This window comes from Rhodnius prolixus, unplaced genomic scaffold (assembly GCF_049639745.1).
Source record: "Rhodnius prolixus isolate KJV_2025 unplaced genomic scaffold, Rpr scaffold_12, whole genome shotgun sequence".
NCBI lineage: Eukaryota > Metazoa > Arthropoda > Insecta > Hemiptera > Reduviidae > Rhodnius > Rhodnius prolixus.
In genome coordinates, this window is record NW_027411635.1 from 17,389,680 (window position 1) to 17,408,609 (window position 18,930).

General features: G+C 34.4%; 1 protein-coding gene across 6 annotated transcripts in view; it reads left to right on the plus strand.

Moving 5' to 3' along the window:
- The window catches only part of grh (grainy head), a 161,194-nt gene that overhangs the window by 122,745 nt on the left and 19,519 nt on the right, over positions 1–18,930 (plus strand). For all 6 annotated transcript variants that reach the window (XM_074143564.1, XM_074143567.1, XM_074143562.1 and 3 more), the window contains 5 exons: positions 2,868–3,236; positions 4,856–5,254; positions 6,275–6,410; positions 8,352–8,515; positions 11,328–11,490. In XM_074143564.1, coding sequence (XP_073999665.1) covers positions 2,868–3,236; positions 4,856–5,254; positions 6,275–6,410; positions 8,352–8,515; positions 11,328–11,490 — 1,231 coding nt within the window. The remainder of the gene's footprint in view (positions 1–2,867; positions 3,237–4,855; positions 5,255–6,274; positions 6,411–8,351; positions 8,516–11,327; positions 11,491–18,930) is intronic.

Here is an 18,930-nt window from a genome sequence, read left to right on the forward strand (position 1 = left end):
ATTTCTCTATAATCACAGGCCAAACTATTAAGGCCTCTAATTGACCTGTATTTATTCTTAGGGGACAATTCTCCCAGAATAATAAATTTCTTTTCTATTCTATTTCTATTCTATTCTAATTGGTAGTTGGACGTAAAACCCGCCTGAAAAAATAGGTAATTACTTTACTTTACTTTTTACATGCTGATATTCCCAGCTTTTATCATTATTTTTATCATTTTTCTATTTAGTTCTTTCCGTTTAAGTCTAGTGGGTGGATTCCTGGTTAGATTCAAAATTATAATGAAATTTTTGAGTTAGAAACTTGTGAAGATTCATGTCACACTCACAAAAAAAAAAAAAAAAAATGCATTATTACTGGCAATTCAACGTTCAGTAAAAAGTCTTAGTTTATAGAAAATTCTTTAAAATTTATTTCATCCAAAAAGAGTATTCTGGATGTACGTATTTCTTTGATTGAGGTGAAGATTAAGGTTTGAATCTTTTACTAAAATAACATAATAGACTGTAATTGCTGACTGAACACCTCAAGGTATGTTCTTTTTCTATGCGTAGCAATCTTTCCTCGCTCATATTATAGCCAACCACAGATCAGCCTCAGACAAATTAAAAATATTAAAGAAATTACTTGCTATTAACTCAAGTAATAATACCTGCACCCTAGATGGCGTCCAAATCCTAGCCCCCGGATGTCTATTTTGGAGAATTTATGTTGAAATCAGTGTTACTCGTTCGACATTTCTTTAAATTTTCAACGTATTCTTTTAACTTTAAGTAAGAAATAACAGTTGCGTCGCACTACTGGTCACGCAATATCCTCAAACTAGGCATTTTTGGAACTTATTTAATCTTAATTGATATTATTTAGGTGATAAGACCATATCGTGAACTAAAATGGCACAGTAGAGGCAGGTACCATTATCTAGAAAATTTTTATCGCTAAATTTTAGTTAGGCAAGGATAAAAATAATGATAAAAGCTGGGAATATCAGCATGTAAAGTAAAGTAAAGTAAGGTAATCGCCTATTTTTTCAGGCGGGGCTTTACGTCCAACTACCAATTAGGTGACGTGGACGGAGGCGACTAGCAAACATACTTTACTGTAAATTTCTTTCATTAACCATTAAATAAAATCCAAGGCCTAAATTCGATCGGGAATCGAACCCAGTACCACAATACATATTAGCTTTACAGGTCTCGCCTCTAACTGCTCGGCTACCGTGGCGCCTATATCAGCGTGTTGCAAAAGGTTTTGCGCTTCTAAGAGTTATCCTGGGGAAGAAGCTAACTTGATAAACTTGTAACACCGTCTTAATGACAATTCTCGCTTATATTGGCGAACTATGGAGGCTAAGACAGTTGCGTCACCTGGTGAGAATAGAAGAGGCTAGAATAGGACAGAGTCTGTACAATGGCTACCCTAGTAGGGAAGAGTAAAAGAAGAAGACACTGATTTCTATGGGTAGATGATGTTGGACAGGACATCGGAGTTTTATGGGTGAGTTTGAGGGGAAAAGAATGACTTAGTGAAGTGAAGGAGGATGAGGGTCTTCAAAGCGCTGTCATGCCAATGAAGAAGAAGAAGTTACTGTAGGATTATTGTTGTTAAGTTGGATATTTCTGGAATTCTTCGTTATTGTATAGTGTTTCAAGACGCAATCACAACATTCAGTAGAAAGAAAACTTGTTACTTTAGGGCAATGTCAGGAAAAGCAAGTTTGGTAATCTTCGTCTTTTTCACGTGAGGCTCACTGTGTGACTCAGCACGGAGCTAACCGGCACGCCCCACCAACCTCATGTTCTTAGAGTCTCGTTTAAGGTCTTTAGTAAATAGAGCATATCCAGCTGGTCTCACGTGTGACTCTGTGACTAATGATAAATATAATTTTTTGTTTACGTCGTAATGATTTTCAAGGACTTCTTTTTATTTTTAATTATAATTTTCTTAGTTTATTTAGTCTATATATTTTAGATTTTAATCAAGTTTGATTATAGTTGAAGTCTATGGTGTAGCAGACAGGTTAATGATAGCGTAGTTACCGCTAAAGTAAATGGAAGTAAAATTCAATTTCAAAAATTTAGTTAGAACACAAATGACTTTTTTTTCGTACTGAAATTATTTCTGTAGTTGTTGCTAAGTACCATTAACGCTTCAGCATGATTTGTTGTTGTTGTTGGGAAGCCTCTACACGATTCCATATTTTATTTTATATTTTATGCCCAGAACCCTTCGCCGAGATTTTAAAAACATTACGCACCATGATGGTTGGTTTACGTTTTTGTTTTCGTTTTGCTTTGTTTTGGTTTTAGTAAGATCGGAGGGAGGGGTTTTCATGAGGTGGTTTGAGAGTGTGACACGGTAACAATGACCCCAACTGTATAATTGCCTCTTTCAGCGTCGCTCTGACCGACACCGTGCTCTTTCGACTAATCTTAATCGATTCCTTTAGTCTGGTATTGAAGGAGAGTGTGCACCTATCGAGTCTTACCACATCTGATGTATGCTAGAGTCTTGGTTTTCTTTCGTGTACAGGATGGACGAAGGAGATGTGTGTTACCTCATCCACTATGCCATCAGAACATCGTTAGCCATGGTCGGTTTTGCTCTTCTTGGATGTGAGGATAACTTCGCTGCACTGTCTGGAATTGCCTAAACTTTCATAAATACAGCGCAATACTTAAGGACGAAAATTAAAAAAAACAAAGAAATATAAAGTTACACTAATAACATTACTAGATTCCAAATTTTGAGCAGATGCCTTCAAGAGGGTCTGTAAGGTTAAAGTTCCATGCATAATCCTTTCAACAATCTAGCTAGATTTAGTGTATTCCATTCCCCATCTAAATATACGCTTATTCTGTTACAGGAACAGCGGTGCAGCGAGCAGTCTTTTAGGAACAGCTGCGGCAGGATTGAAAGCCGGGTGTACGGGCTCCACGGCGGGCCTCGATCTGGCCGGCCAGCCCCTCGCCGACATCCAAGGATTGTTTCTCGGCCAAGGCGGTGAGCCGCCCACTGCCAGCGGCCAGGTCAAAAGGGAGCCCGAAGATCTTAGCCACAGTCGCCAACACACCGCCAAGGATTCACATGAGAAAGGTATTAGGCACAAAGTGGTATTAGTGGCTACAACCAACTCCGGAGCGCATCAACAAGATCTCGTTGTTGATGTGGTCAACAATAATAGTAGTGCGTCAATCAAGGATGAGTTTATGCACTCGCCTCAGCAGACTAATAGGTAAATCATTTAAGTAATTTTAACACAAAGTGGTATGACTCGAATTCAATCTAAAGTAAAGAAAAAATATTTTTACATTTCAAGTGAAAAGTAGAGGCAATCATTACTTTTAATTTCAAATAGATATAAGCCATTTTAACTCTAAATGGCCTTACATCTAGTCAGGATATAGTTTTAGTAAGAATTATCATTTATTTAAACCGAAAAACGTTTTTAAATTGTTTTATATTCCGTTTCTTAAGTGAAAAAACAACTACTTTAAGTTATAAACTTATTTTACTTTTTAACTGCAAACAAAGAACCCTACTTCTTTAAAATTTGTTTATCTCATCAGTGATAAGTTAGAAAAATACATTAGATTAGAGGAAAGTTATTAAAAACAATATCTTAAAACAAATATCGTTTTGGTTTTCTTTGGGCGCCTGAGTGTATTAATTACTGAAGTTAGGGTTTATTAAAAAGAAATCTTTGAAGAAACTGAAAATTAAATTACAACCTCTTTTTAAAACTTATAAAGAAACTCTATGCTGAAATAAGTTGTAAACTTATGAGGGGTGAATAAAAATTATGATGAATGTTGCTGCCAAGTTCCATACGATATCTTCAGAGTCTGGCTACATTAGAAACATTCTGGGCTTTACAGTAAAAGAAGCACCACCTGAAGAAAGGGATTCTCAGTTTTTTTCCTTGGATAATCTCCTGCAGTTCCTGTTCTCGTCACTAGACAGTATTAGGAAGGACTGCTTCACCAAAGCGAAGTTATTATTTATTTTAGAATTCCACGCATTTGTAATTAGTGTTGCCTCAAAGATCAACCTCAACCTACTCTGAAAAAATAAACTGATGCACTCGAGCATTACTTAGAAACCTCTAAACTGCTAATAAAATCTTGGCCAACAGCACTGGTGTTATTGCTCTAATTGTGGATACCGCAAAGGTCATAGAATCTATCTATCCTAGGAAATAATGTCCAAAATGAGCCCAAGAGAAAATGATGAACTTGCTGTGTCGGGTTGCAGTCTAAAGCTGATGAATCAAACTTAATCTCCATTTTGACCACACTTAATGGATGAAGTTCGTGGGACCTGCAAAGAAGAACAGCTGTGGTTAATACAGTTCATCCTGAGAAAAATTTCATCGCCTTCCAGGATTCCTATCTTAATTTTTTTCTCTTCCTTTATTAGTTTCTTCTTCTTTCTATGATTGCTAAGAAAGGATTCTGAGGATAGTGTATCCGGAAGTCCCAGGCAGTTGATCAAAATCAGTACTTAGACGGTATCTATCGGGCGATTGAGTTTACAAACACAGTTTTTCAAATATGGATGTGAATTGTTGTATCATCGTACAAGAACAATTTATTTCTAGTCCCAATTTTTGTCTACAACTGACTTAGAGGATGGTGTGTTCGCAGCGAGAAAGAATATTGGTTGGTGTTACTAATTTTAATGTCCTCTGTTGTGGCAAGTTTTTATTGTAACATTCACCGTAGACTGCCGCCCGTCGTACAAAGATTGTAATGCACCAATATCTAAAGCTTTGACGAAATTCCTGGTGAATCTATTTAAATATTGATAATTTCTTTATGATAATTTGGATGAATTTTGCTATTTTTCATTCAGGTCTATGAACGGAACCCCTTCTTCAACTTCATCAATGATGGCCCAAGACGTCGGACCAACTGCTCCAATAGAAATCATTTCCGAAAATCTGAAGCCTGGTATAAATTATGGATCGCATCACATTTTCAGCACGCTGACGGCCGGCCATTCGGCCGATCAAGACAGTGATTCACCATCGCCAAATCCTTACACTGAACACCATTACAGTAGTGGCAGTTCTGCGGTGGCCAGTGCCCACCATACTGGATACTTGCAAGGCGCCACCAGCCGACAAGCCACAGCGTTATCCACGTCATTTACCGATCCCTACTATAGAGAGTATTTCGCTGATACCAGCTATGCGGCTCAGTTGAGGAACTTCGCCGATGGACCCGAACCGCCAGCTACCATTGTTGAAAGGTAGTGCTTAATTTTTATTTCATTTAAGCATTTAATTCTAAAATGATAAAAAATCAGGCGCCATACATTATTAATCTCGTTCGAGGATTTTACAACATTCCTTTGGGTGCATTTTTTGGATTCTTTCTCGGCGCGGGTTTATATTTATTGGAGAAAGAATAATAAAACATTTTACAGCCAAATTGAACTTTTATTTATCAAATTTTACCTTTTGCTTTGTTTTTTAGATAGTAATTTTTAGCCAGTAATGCGATAGGGTCAAAAATTTTCAAAATTAAGTTTTCCACGGCAATAAATGTTTTGAAGTTTCTGAATGCAAGGAAAAAGTTCATTGGAGCGTGATTTTTGTTATATGAATGTGAAAAAAATTATTTCAGGGCGAAAAATAGCCGAAAACACAACCTTAGTATTTAGTTTTGAGAGTGTCATCAATTCCGCTTGTACGATTTCCGCTGAAATATGGTAAACGAAAAAAGCCACTTTACTACTGCAATTTAACGATGCGTTTTATAGAGGCTCAGAGTAGGCGCGACGGTAGCCGAATGGTTAGAGGCGTCGCCCGAAAAGCTAAGTTGTTCTGTGTGGTTCCTAAGTTCGATTACCGCTCTTGACCAGATCGGTCGGTAAACGTAAGAGACTGCTTGAAAAAATAAGAATTATTTACTTAAATTTTATTAAGAATCGTAATATATTTGTGTAAATGTAATTGACAGTTAGCACAGACCGTAGAAAAGGGCTTCTTTTAGAGTTACTCATTTCCTTGGTCGGATATGTAAAAAGTAATTTTCTGTACAAGAACATCCTTTCAGGAGAGTAATTGGGAAGAACTTCTTAAGGAAAGAGTGAGTCAAAAAGCTGTAAGCGATATTGTAGTGTAGAAATGAGAAGTCTGGTTACTGGTCCTTATATTTTAACTTCAGTTTCTTAAATTATTAAAATAATTTAAATTGCACATTTAAAACATTTTTTTCATTTACCCTCTTTACAAATTTTAATAAAGGTTTTCTTTCTATTTGTCAGATATGTCCGCCAGAGTTCAGCATATCACAACAAAGGCGTGATAGCAGCTGCAGGCCTAACGGTGGACCTTCCATCACCTGACAGTGGTATCGGAGCGGACGCTATTACGCCTAGAGATCAGACCACAATACAACAGGTATTTCCCTAAAGATACTGTTGTTTTTTTTAAATAAGTTTAAGTGGTAGTTATTACCTAATTTAGTTTGAAGGTGAGCTAAAGTATTGTTTGGGGAGATGCCAGAACCCAAATATGTGTTAATATCTTGCATCATTGTGGGTTTTAGGTAAGACCATCCGATTTTACTTTCTTTTATTTTTCCAAAATAAATGAAAGAAACACACCGATTTTTATTTTGAGTTTTTAAGTGATTGAGTGCAAAAAATAACTCAGTCGGCTTATATGATTAGCATAAATGAAAAACAAATAATCGCAGATAGTTTTAACTTTATGTATGTAGTTCGTTTAGATACCACCAGGGGATCTTTTTAATAAGATTTCGATCAAAATTGAACTAATAGTGCCACTTAAATGAATAGGTTTTCCAGTTTTTCGAACGCTTTTTTCAAAAAACCGAGTGCAGTGTGATGGCGTACATGTTAGATCTATAACCATTTTTCTAAACATTTTTGCGGGGTACTTCTGCTTGTTCATCTTTCTTTTAAAACCCATTTTAGTGAATATTTGTTCCTTTAATATCCATGGGCAATTGACCAAAAACTATTTTGTAAGGTCTAAACCCCCAAAAAAATTAAAATATAGAGTTCAATAATTAAGCTAAACATAACATTCATTTCTCCCATAATTTTCCCCATAACTTCTTAAAGACTACTGATTTTTGGGAACACCTGGTGGATTTTTAAGCAAGTTTCATTTTACTATTAAATTCAGTAAATAAATATTAAAGATAAGTACAATTTAAATTTAATTTTAATTTAAATTTAAACATTTAATTAAAATTCTCAAGATAAAATTCGTAAAAAATTTTTGAGAATTACATAAAAGTAAGACGTGCGAGGGTACCACGCCAGGTTTGGTATTGATTAATATTTAGTAGAGCCAAAATTTTTGAAACTGAAATCACTCAGCAGTCAAGGATTATGGTTTCAGAGAAATCTTGAAATACAATTAATTTTGCCAAGATATGCTCTTGAAATTTTGTATTGCTGTTTATCATAATCGGAAGATATGAAAATTTGTTCAGTAAAGATTACATTTTTTTGAATTATTACACCACTTAGGTTAAAATGTTAAAATTTCTTAGAAGTTTTGAGTTTAGAAATTGCACTAATTATACTAGAGATCTTTAATTATAATGATTTTCACTAATTATTATATAAAAACAAGCAAACAAAAAAGCCCAAAAACTTTTTCTTGCTGCTATTACATTTCTAAAATTCGAAAAAGACAAAATTCTGTGTGTGAACGCTCGCTGCGACTTTTTCTTACTTAAAGATTACTTTTGGCACACGTTGGTATTCAATTTTACTGCCGAAGTTCAGGTGGCTAGAGCTGCCAAAAATTATGTTGAGGTTAAAAAGGATATACTCGTACTCTGTTCGGTGTTGGTTTGTTCACTAGTCACTAGTTGTTTGTTCCCCTACTTGGTCTGATCCAAATCTTCTGATGTTGCATCCATTCTTGCTGTAACATTGCCTGATCTTTGGTACCTATATTGTACCAAACACGAATCTATCCGGTTGACTTTGCTATTCTTCTAGCAACTCCTCAGCTTGAGCTCACTGTTTTTATATTAAACTCAGTGTAACATTTAGAAACATAACTAAGATATTATTATACGTTCAAAGAAAATAATAAACACAGAAGTAAATGTTAAGATCCTGTTTTAAACGCTTATGCAAACCGTTATCAATATGGAGCTGTATTAAAATTTTTAGTTTAATTTATGGAGTTTCCCCAATCAAGAACAAAATTAAAGGTTGGCAACTGCCTCAAAACGGTTTTGCGTGTAGCAATAAATGTGGATGTAGTATATAAATAAATGTAATAACAATCTAAAATATACACAAAAATGTAATCATAAAAATGTTAAATGCTTATTTTTTGTTTTTTTTTCAGTCATTTGAGTACTCAGACATGTGTCCGGGACCTCTGTTGACTGAGAGTGGATGTCCTCGAGCGAGTTCCGCTCATTCATCGCCTGGCACTGTGCCAGCCAGGTCCAGACCATGGCACGACTTCGGCCGACAGAATGATGCCGATAAAATACAAATACCTAAAGTGTAAGTATCTGTATTCACTGAGTACACCTCAGTGTTGCCATAATTTAAAGTGGTAGAAGTTCAAAAGTAGTTTTTAGCTTCTTACTGTTTTCCAATTCGGAGATATTCTATCCTTAAATACATGGCATTCGCTAAAAAAAAAGTAGAACTCTTAACATATACTACCAGTGCACCTAATTTATAAAATTTGAGGAAGTAGAGAAAAAAACTGTTTCTAAGGTATAATATGTTTAGTAACACTACTTAAATATTGCTGCCATAAATACTGATAAAAAAGTTCAGGCAAAAACGAAAGTAAAACTCTGGTTAACTACGCAATACATGGTTTACATATTTAACTGGTTAACTGCATTCTGCATCTTAATGGTGAAGCTTTTTTGAGGGCTTTAAATGCAAATTATTAAGAATACTGGCAAATAGAACGAACTGTAGAACATAATATTTGAGCTGAAGTAGCCTGCTGTTCAGAAGAAACCTTATGGTGAGATTCATTTCTTATGAGATAACCCATCTCATTAAAAAAAGAAATATGCGAGAAAACAGAATCAAAACGACCTTAGAAAGCTGCTTAAAGGATAACACAGATAAAATACTCCTCTAGAGCAGGTTATCAGTTTTCCTATGCTCATTAGTAACTGAACATGACTGGTTAAACGGGATATGTGTCTTTTGCCACTGTGATTAGATTAGATTAGGGCGGCCTCAAGGCCTACGCCTCCGTGATCCCTATGGATCTATTGTGGCTCCCCGACTTTAGAGCTCACCCTCCAGACCCGTCCGCTTAATTAGACTCTTAATTCTGGAGAGTGGCTCCTGGGTAAAGCTCTCAGGCCTTGGTTTTTCCTCTCCGAAAAAGTAACATCCTTAGCCATACAAGCCCCTCACACTGACACAACACGTGCAGTGCCGTTTCCTCTTCTTCCTGACAGAACCTACAAAGGCTATCATCTGCCAGGCCCATGCGATGCATGTGTTTACTGAGCCTGCAGTGGCCCAGTTAATAGGCCTACAATTATCTTTATAGCCCCACGCGGCCTTGACGGATTAATTCTGCGGTCAGCCTCGGCGAATAGCCTCTGATGAACTCCTTCGCCTGTCTCTGCCCAGTGGTGGTAAGGCACCACTCCTGAGCCCTACTCTGCATCCATAAGTTAATGGCCGCAGACTGTTGCCACTGTGAAGAACGCGCAGCAAGCGCCAAACTTGTAATGTAAACAGTTTGAAATGAAAGTAAGCTTTTAGTTGGCTTAATTATTCAGCAATAATTGAATGAGATATATTTTATTCGCTAGGCAAATGTTTTTTAAGCCTTAATAATCACTCTCTTGCCTTATTATTAGAATATAAGTTTGCTTACAAACAGTGGTGCAATTTGTTTTTTTAACTGGGTAGGCAGCCGTAATGAATTACCAATTCTTAAGCAGTAAACATCTTCCCTCAGTCACCATTGAATGGCAGGCACAATTAAATCACATTGATCCAATTCATAGTTCAAACACAAAAGAATCTATTTTCGAAAATGATAGAAAATTAGTCATCAAGTTTCCTTTAAGAATCTTCTGGTTTAGTGAAACAAGATGGAAAACTCTATTAAAATATCTTTTAATGGAATCAATAATAATTTTCGTTTTCTACCTTTCTGTAACTACAAGAAAGTAGCAAAACGCTAGTCTGAAATTGACTTAGTAATGGCAAGAAATTTCTGTTCAAAATGAACGTTGACTCTCACTCATTGTGCCTTCGCTTTTCTAAAGACTTCAGACGGCTAACCTTGATGAATACTCATCAAGCAGATTATTTCTCATATTGTAGTCAGCCATTGGTTTTGTATTTACATTTTTTCGTTATTCTATGAATTAGTTAATTAATAGGCCAACTCCCTCTGTATGTCTCTGACTATAACAGAGGTAAATGTAATAAATAAAATATATCTCATTAAATTATTGTTGAATAATTAAGCCAACTAAAAGATTACTTTCATTTCAAACTGTTTACAATTATAACAACACTGATATTATACCTTAGAAACAGTTTTGTTCTCTACTTCCTCAAATTTTAGAAATTAGGTGCACTGGTAGTATATGTTAAGAGTTCTACTTTTTTTTTAGCGAATGCCATGTATTTAAGGATAGAATATCTCCGAATTGGAAAACAGTAAGAAGCTAAAAACTACTTTTGAACTTCTACCACACGCCTAGCATTACTTTTCGAATCTTTCCCTTCGAGTGACTGTTACAGTTATTTAACATGATTTAACCTCTTGTTTCTTATTGTTCGAATTGTTTAAATTATTCTTATTTTCGTAACAAGAAATAATTCAATTAAATAAGTATTCGCCTTAGTAAATACCGGTAATGAACGCGGCGCCATGTCTCTAAATTTTGCACATTTTCTAATATTACCACAAGTTGAGCACTCACTTCAGTTATTGAAGACATAACATTTGAGAAATATTACTGAGACAATATTTTTCCTTGCTAAGAAATTTAAACAAAGAGATAAATATCCAAATCACGTTTTGCATGTCTTGAAGTAAACAAGAGAAGAACTAAATATCTGCAAAGATTTATAAAAAAAGTTTAAATAGTTAATTTCGAAACCTCATAAAAATAGAAAATGAAACAAAATTTAAAGTTGATCGAAATAATGGTATTAGACCACAGAATTCCTGCGTAAACCTGAGTAGTTGTGCAAGATCTCAAATAATCTAAGGGTCCTTTTATTTCCTATCTTTAGGTATTTTTATACTGTACTTTAAGATACTCAAGCAGTGAAGATTAGAATTAAATTTCTGTGAATCTATACTGTCCAGGTTCTCGCAGTATGGTTTCAAATACCATCTGGAGACTCCGATCTCAACCAATCAAAGGAGGGAAGATGATAGGGTCACCTATATCAACAAAGGCCAGTTCTATGGCATTACCATGGAGTACATCCCAGATCCAGACAGGCCTTTAAAAACGCAGACTGTGAAAGTAAGTACCTTATATTAATTTCAACATATACGAGGTGTGTTCAAAAAGTAACGGGAATTTTCGTTTTTTGAAAAAAATATTTATTTATTCATCTACATTAATATTGTCGCCTTCAAAGTAGTCCCCTTCGCATACAATACACTTGTGCCAGCGCTTTTTCCAATCCTCGAAACACTTCTGAAACTCGATCTTTGTGATAGCTTTCAGCTCTTTCAGCGATTCGCTTTTAATGTCATCTATGCTTGTAAAACGACGGCCTTTTAATGTTCTCTTTATGTTTGGAAATAGAAAAAAGTCACATGGAGCCATGTCTGGCGAATATGGAGGCTGGGGCATCGTTAAAGTTTTGTTTTTGGCCAAAAATTCACGAACAAGCAATGAAGTGTGACCAGGTGCATTATCGTGGTGCAAAATCCATGAATTGTTTTGCCACAAATCCGGGCGTTTTTTTCGGATTGCTTCACGCAAACGGCGTTGAACTTGTAGGTAGTACTCCTTATTGATTGTTTGACCTTGTGGCAAGAATTCATGATGCACTATGCCATTAAAATCGAAGAACACAGTGAGCATAACCTTCACATTCGACCGCACTTGTCGAGCCTTTTTCGGTCTTGGCGATCCAGAATGCCTCCACTGGGACGATTGAGCCTTAGTTTCGACATCATATCCGTAAACCCATGTTTCGTCACCTGTTATAACACGTTTCAGTAGATCCGCATCTGGACGTCCAGGTCGTTCGTCATCTTCAACGTTTTCGCGGCCATCTTGGAAACGCTTATACCACTCGTAAATCCTTGTTTTACTCGTAGCAGACTCACCATATGCCTTTATTAACATTTCACACACTTTATTTCATTTTTTACGCAAAATTTAATACAAATTCTTTGATCCATTTTTTTTAACAAACAAAAATCGCCAAGCTCGAAAAACACGTCTAACCTTAACGGCTGCCACTTAAGAAGTAAACAATGAATATTACTGAAAATTTTATCGTAATACAGGGGCATGTGTACCAACATAATAAAAAAAATTAAAAATTCCCGTTACTTTTTGAACACACCTCGTATTTCGGTGACTAAAAAATAAAAAGACTGATCTTCATTAAAAAATCATGTTTTATGATTTTTTTATGGTTCAGTGTTTACTGTAATTGTATTCATTGCTACTATTTACTCGCCCCAGTGAATGTTTCCTCGCTGGAATCCTTCATTGAGTTTAGAACCAAAAAGCTTTAGCAATCTAATTTTACCTTCGGTGAAGTTATATGTCGAAAGCAAAAAGAAACAAATGATAATCTGATGAAGCTAAGTTTAGGTATTATAAGATAATTGGTGATATAAGGTGGTAAAAGAAAAATTTTAAGGCAGGCGAGTCCAGATTTTTCTTACGATTATTATTATTATAAGTTTACAATTATAGCTACTGATTCCCAACTTTTCAGCTGTATAGTTTTAACAATAACTTTGTCAATTCACTTTCGGCGAAGAAACAGAAGAAAACAAAAAACAAAATAGGATACTCACTAAATTCAGGGCGCTCTGCTAAAATATATATAATTTATAATCTTCAATTACCTTCAATGTTTTGTATTTCACAATTATTCAGTTTTTTTTTTGTGCTGTTATCTTTAGATCAATTATTGCTTTAATTAGAAAGATCATTATTATTGAAATTGCTCGCATAAAGCTTATTGCTTCGAGCATATCACTTTGGTTCATTGCATGGAACCTGGTTATTGCGAATTACCACTTCTGTTTAAATAAGGCTCCAATTCAAAGGATAGTGAGGATATTTTCAAATTGGAATATTTCCTGAGGATGGCTAGTTCTTTACTCGTTTTACCAGTCTATACGTTTCTTCACGAAGCTGTTTACTATCTAAAAAGAAAGAGATTTATTGCGGAAAGCAGTTCATTCGATTTCGGTCTATTGCAGTTCGTATCAAGAATAAGATAATCAGGAATCAATTGTATTTAGTGGTTAAGTCACCCACGAAAAATTATAATTCTGATACACTAGGCAACGGCCTTAATACCAAATCTCTTAAGAAACAATTTTCTCTCTGCAGTACGAAGGAACCTCAACTCCATTACTTTTTAAAATTGATTTGATTGTTGCAGAAAATATGTAGAATAAAACTTTAAAATATTTTTTTTTATTTTTACTTTATTTCTGCAACTGTACATATATACAACAAGCAAAATTGATGTGTGAATAATGTACATATAAATAAATATATATACAAATTGGCATGAGCGATGTGAACGGCGACCATCCAGTGATGAAGGCAATCTTACACAGCAGCCATCCTAGGAGGCCGCCGTTCTGCACTTAAATGATCGCGCGGCCACCTCCGCTTTAGTCTTCGATGAGGATTTGAAGGAAGTGTTCTTGAGGATAGGTCACGGATTAGGGGATTAAAATGGAAGGATAGTTTGGAATGAAATTTTGTGTAGCGGGATTGGGCTAGGTCAGAGACAAATGGTATGTTTAAATCGGAATGGATAGTATGGTTGGAGACATAGAAAGGAGCATTGAGGATGGTTCTCAGGATTTTGGATTGTAGGGTTTGAAGACGGTTAAGGTTGGATCGTTTAGCAGTACCGTAAAGTTCAATTCCGTATGTCCATATTGGGGCTATCAGGGCAGTGTAGAGTCTCTTTTTGTTCAGTAAAGTAAGTTTAGAGCGTTTGTCAAGTAGTCACTTTAAAATAAGAGATAGAATTTTAATAAAATCTATTAATTATTTAAAAAATATTGTTTTCAAATTTAGATAAATTGTAGCCAGTGATTTTTTTTTTTATTAAATATTTTATCTTTTAGTCGTTAACCAACAAGGCATATTTTAGAAAATTAGTTTTAGGTATAAAACTAAAATATTCCAAAATTGAAAATAGCCGAGAGCAGAAACTTATGCTGTTTGGTACACTATTGTCTTTTCCATAATTATAAATAACCCACCCACATACGATACCGATTACTTTTTTTATTACAAATATTTTATTTATTTATTTATTAGTAACTTTACCACCCATTTAACTCAGATGTTACTAATTTAATAAGTATACAAAGTATGTATACAAAAAGTAGCGTCAATTAATTAGAAAAGTAAATTACAACTAAAACATAAATAACAACCTCAGCTAAAAATTATTGATTGTTATGAATTAAACATAATATTACAAAATAAGTGATAATTAGTAACAGTTTTATTTAGCTGTTCCAAGTAGAATTGTGCCTTTTGTGGGTAGGTAGAAATACGAAAAATAAATCGAGTTCGCACGTTTCATAATTCTTGATAAACCAAAATATTTTAGAAATTACGTTTGTGATTATATGAAAGTTCTAAGAGCGAGGTAAGAAGGTAACTTAGGAATCTAAAAGAGAGCAGTTGTGGCAGTTCCCAGGAGTTTGAATATTTGTGGAGATTATTAGAAAACGGTAAGTGTTCCTCTAAAGTACAAAAACAGTTAAATGTATAATTTTAAGATCCAGCAAAACAACTTATTCCAAAAATTTATAGTTAGTTGAGAATTGGTTTAACGGAAATAAGACTTTAAAGAATTGGATTATCAGTTTATGTTGAAACTGAAATATTTTTTCAATAAAAAATGTATTTATAATGTTTTTATGGAATGTTGCTTGAATTTAAAATTTTCATCGAAAGTTATGCTCAGAGAAAGGAATTAGAATTTTGACAATTAGAAAATTAATAATTGTAATGAAGGTAAGTATTTAAGAGTTTCACACTGAATTTATTTATGAATAATTTGAGAAACGCTTGTTGCCACAAAAATAAATATAATGAAACTAGCAATTCAGTAACCTTCAATATAAATCCGTTGCTGAAAATTTTAGCTTGAATTTCTACGATTTTTCGTTTTCAAAAATTTTATCTCACTTCGAAAAAACAAAATTAGCTTGCAGGGTACCCTAAGCAATATGCAATTTCTGAGAATGTTTCAAAAATCAGCATTTCGTCCTAAAAAAAAAAAACAGTCGAGAAAGTAAAAATTTTGAAAAGAAAAGTGAAAAATTAATTAATAAAAAAAATAAACTTCAGAAAGTGCTGAACATCTGGTTTTTGGCGTGGCCAACCGACAAGTTCCCAACTTTTGATTGGTCCAAATTGGACTCTACCTACATTTCATTCCTGCATTCTTTATTGTGGTTGGTCAATTATTTAATGCTGATTATTTCGATAAAAAATGCAATTTATTTATTTTTCTAGTTCTTCTTACCTTAGGTACATATTTGATAAATTATTAAATTATGCAATTAATGATAAAAATACCAAATATTAAAGTTATTTTTCACATTAAAAATTGTGTTTCACTAACTTTGGAACAATACAAAAATATTATACGACCGGTTATTTTATAGGTAAATACATTAAATCTAATTGAGCATATTTATACAACTTAAACATTTATTTACATTCACTTTAATTCAGAACTTGTTTGCAAAGAAATTAATAGTGTACGAATACTTCGGTCTCTTCTTGGTCGCAATGGTTAATAGTTGTGTTTGTCTCAACGTTAACAGAACTAGCTGTAGCCATTTATCTGGCAGAATACGCTAATGGTAGATGGGTATCAGGTACTGCTATTCTAAGGGTCCAGACTCCTATGCCCTCTCAAAACAATAGACAGCAGCTAGTCGGTCCGTTTTCCCACGGCGGCCACTTATTCTCAATACCATAGTTGTAAATGGCAATAATCTTGCATTATCTTGGAATATTTCTCTTACATTAGGAACTTGAAATTGGACCAACATAATATTTAACTTACAATAACAATATATAGATTTTTGAAGTTGTGAAACCGTAAAGTCAGTGTAATAAAGTATAAGTAAAGTAAAGTAATGCATATTTTTTCAGGCAGGTTTCGTGGTAAATAATTCACTTAAAATGTCTCATGTTAACCATTAAATAAAACTAGGCCAAGACAACGAATCTAACCAATTACAATACGTTTTAGCCTCGGTGTCCGTACTTCTGACGTAGTGGCGCACTATTGGTTCGAGATAATTACGTAAAAAAAACCTTAATAAAGGTGCCCTTAATTGAAAATTTCCGGAAAATTTCTAATAAAAAAGAGGGTTCATGTTTTTTTTTAATATTAAGTTACTTTCGATACCATTGGGGTTCGCTAATGAAAGATTTGGGCTATTCCCAGCTAAACAAATGCTCGAATCATTTCGGGAAATTTTGGGGATCTTAACACTTTGTCTTGCTAAAGGTGAGAGAAAGTAATAAATGAGAAATCGATGGAGAGAGAAAGACGGAGAATGTTCGCTATGGAGACTATTTAACAGTTATGGCAGTCCGGCAGCTGGACAGAGATAGACAATGTTTTGTGGCGGACGTGATCGGCAAGCGAAGTGACACTTGCATTTCTCGATGGTAATGTACTGGTGCCGCTCCTCGCTACCGAGAAGTGTTCTAGCACACAGCAAGAAACTGGACATTCCTCCCTCGGAAGCTGCATCTACTCCGTTCTGCGCAACACAAACATTACACCGTCCAATACTGGATCACGTTATACTCTCATCATTACATGAAACAATACAATTACATCCTAAGTAGCAGCTGGTATGGCTTTGTTTAAAACTTCAAACAGATCTGTTAGGATCATACAGGAAATGAAAGTTTTACAACTATTTTAAAATGAGCTTGCAAACAATAAAGTAAATCGTTATAATTTTTGAAGAAAACCAAAGAAAGAAAATAAATTCAATAAATAATCGGTTCATTAAAGTGATCCTCCAGTTGTTTTTGTAACTTAAAAGTCAATCATTTTTTCCGAAAATTTAATTAATGGTTTTGGTGGTAGTTGGGGATAAGTGAATTTGATTTAAAGTGATTTTTTTTTTTATCATGTCGCCTGAGTTCAGATTGAAGGCTGGTTAAATATGTTGCTAAAATTTCGAATACAAAGCAGACTGTTTTTACGCAATGGATTGTTCACATTTTTAAGATTCTCTCTCTCTCTCTAAAAAAAATGGCTCCTAGGATTTTACGTTAACTTCGTATTTACATCATACATTATACTAGATTTATAAATTATCTAAAACATTGTGGTAGTTGTTAAGCTTCCAAGGGTTGGTATAGACTTTCTCGTAATAAGTAATCGCTTTAGCCTATTGTTATTTATTTAAAATTATTCGTAGGTAAATTTTATAATAATAATAATAATAATAATAATAATAATAATACTTTATTTAACAAATAGAAAATACAAGAGTATAGTGAAAAGTACCATACGGCATGGAATATCCGTCTGCCGGAGGTCGCTAGTATTTAGAATTACAAAATTAATTAGAATTTACAAACTGAAAATTAAGAAAAGAAATAAAAAGTAAAACTGAAAGAAAAAAGAAATAAAAAATAGAAATAAAAATAAAAAAAAAAATAAAAAAATAAATAAAATAAAATAAAAAAATTTGCCTCAATCAAACATAAAATAAAAATAGATACATATCAAAAAAGAACACACTTATTAAACTAAAAATGCAACTAAACGTGAAAATGGAAAAAACTTTAGACAGAAAATGCGTAACACATAGAAAATAATGAAATACAGATAAAAAAGTAAAGAATACAATTTAAAATTAAATAATAATGAACACAATAAACAGATTAAATAATTTTTTTTTTCTCCTTTTATTTTTATTTTTTTAAATAAAGCTAACATTGAAGAGAACAAGTTGTTTTAGGGTTTAGAAATTAAAGGCCTGTACTAATTGATATCTGTAAGCCCAGGCGTGGCGGGCAAACTGAACAATCGGCTGAATAGTGGTGCCATTCAGAATGGTTATAAGTTGCGGTCTGGTTAGGGACCGGCAACCCATGTAAAGCAGTCTGAGCTCGACTAGAATGGTGCACTCGGCGACAAAATGAAAAACATCTTCCCTGGCACGAGAATTACATAACGAACACATCACTATAGGACGCTCTAGCCAAGGGGTATAATTTAACCACAACAACTCACACCTTAACCTAAAAAACCAGCGCAGTTCGTAGAGGGTAACCTTCGGAACTTTTTCAACTAATATGTCCATCGTAGGGGAGCTATGACTAAGAACCTTGTACAATAGAAAGCGGTCTGAAGCTTGGGCCGACACTACAGCCTCCTCCCGGGAGCGGGATGCGATAGCTGAAAGTAACGTGGAGAAAAAGAGCTTCCAATCAGCCATATTACTATTGCTAAAATTAAATGAGCAATCATATTTATTACAGAGTACATTCCAGTGGGCATACCAGGAAGAATTATGCCTAATTACTTCCAAGGCAGAAACTTTAGGCAGGCGGTTATCTGGAAGCTGCAGGGATTTTAAGACATATTTGAAATGAAGCCTCAAAGTAAAAACTAAAATTAATTCTACAGAAGTTTCCAGATACACCATATAATTAGGGGTAGAACTCGGCAAACGAAACAAT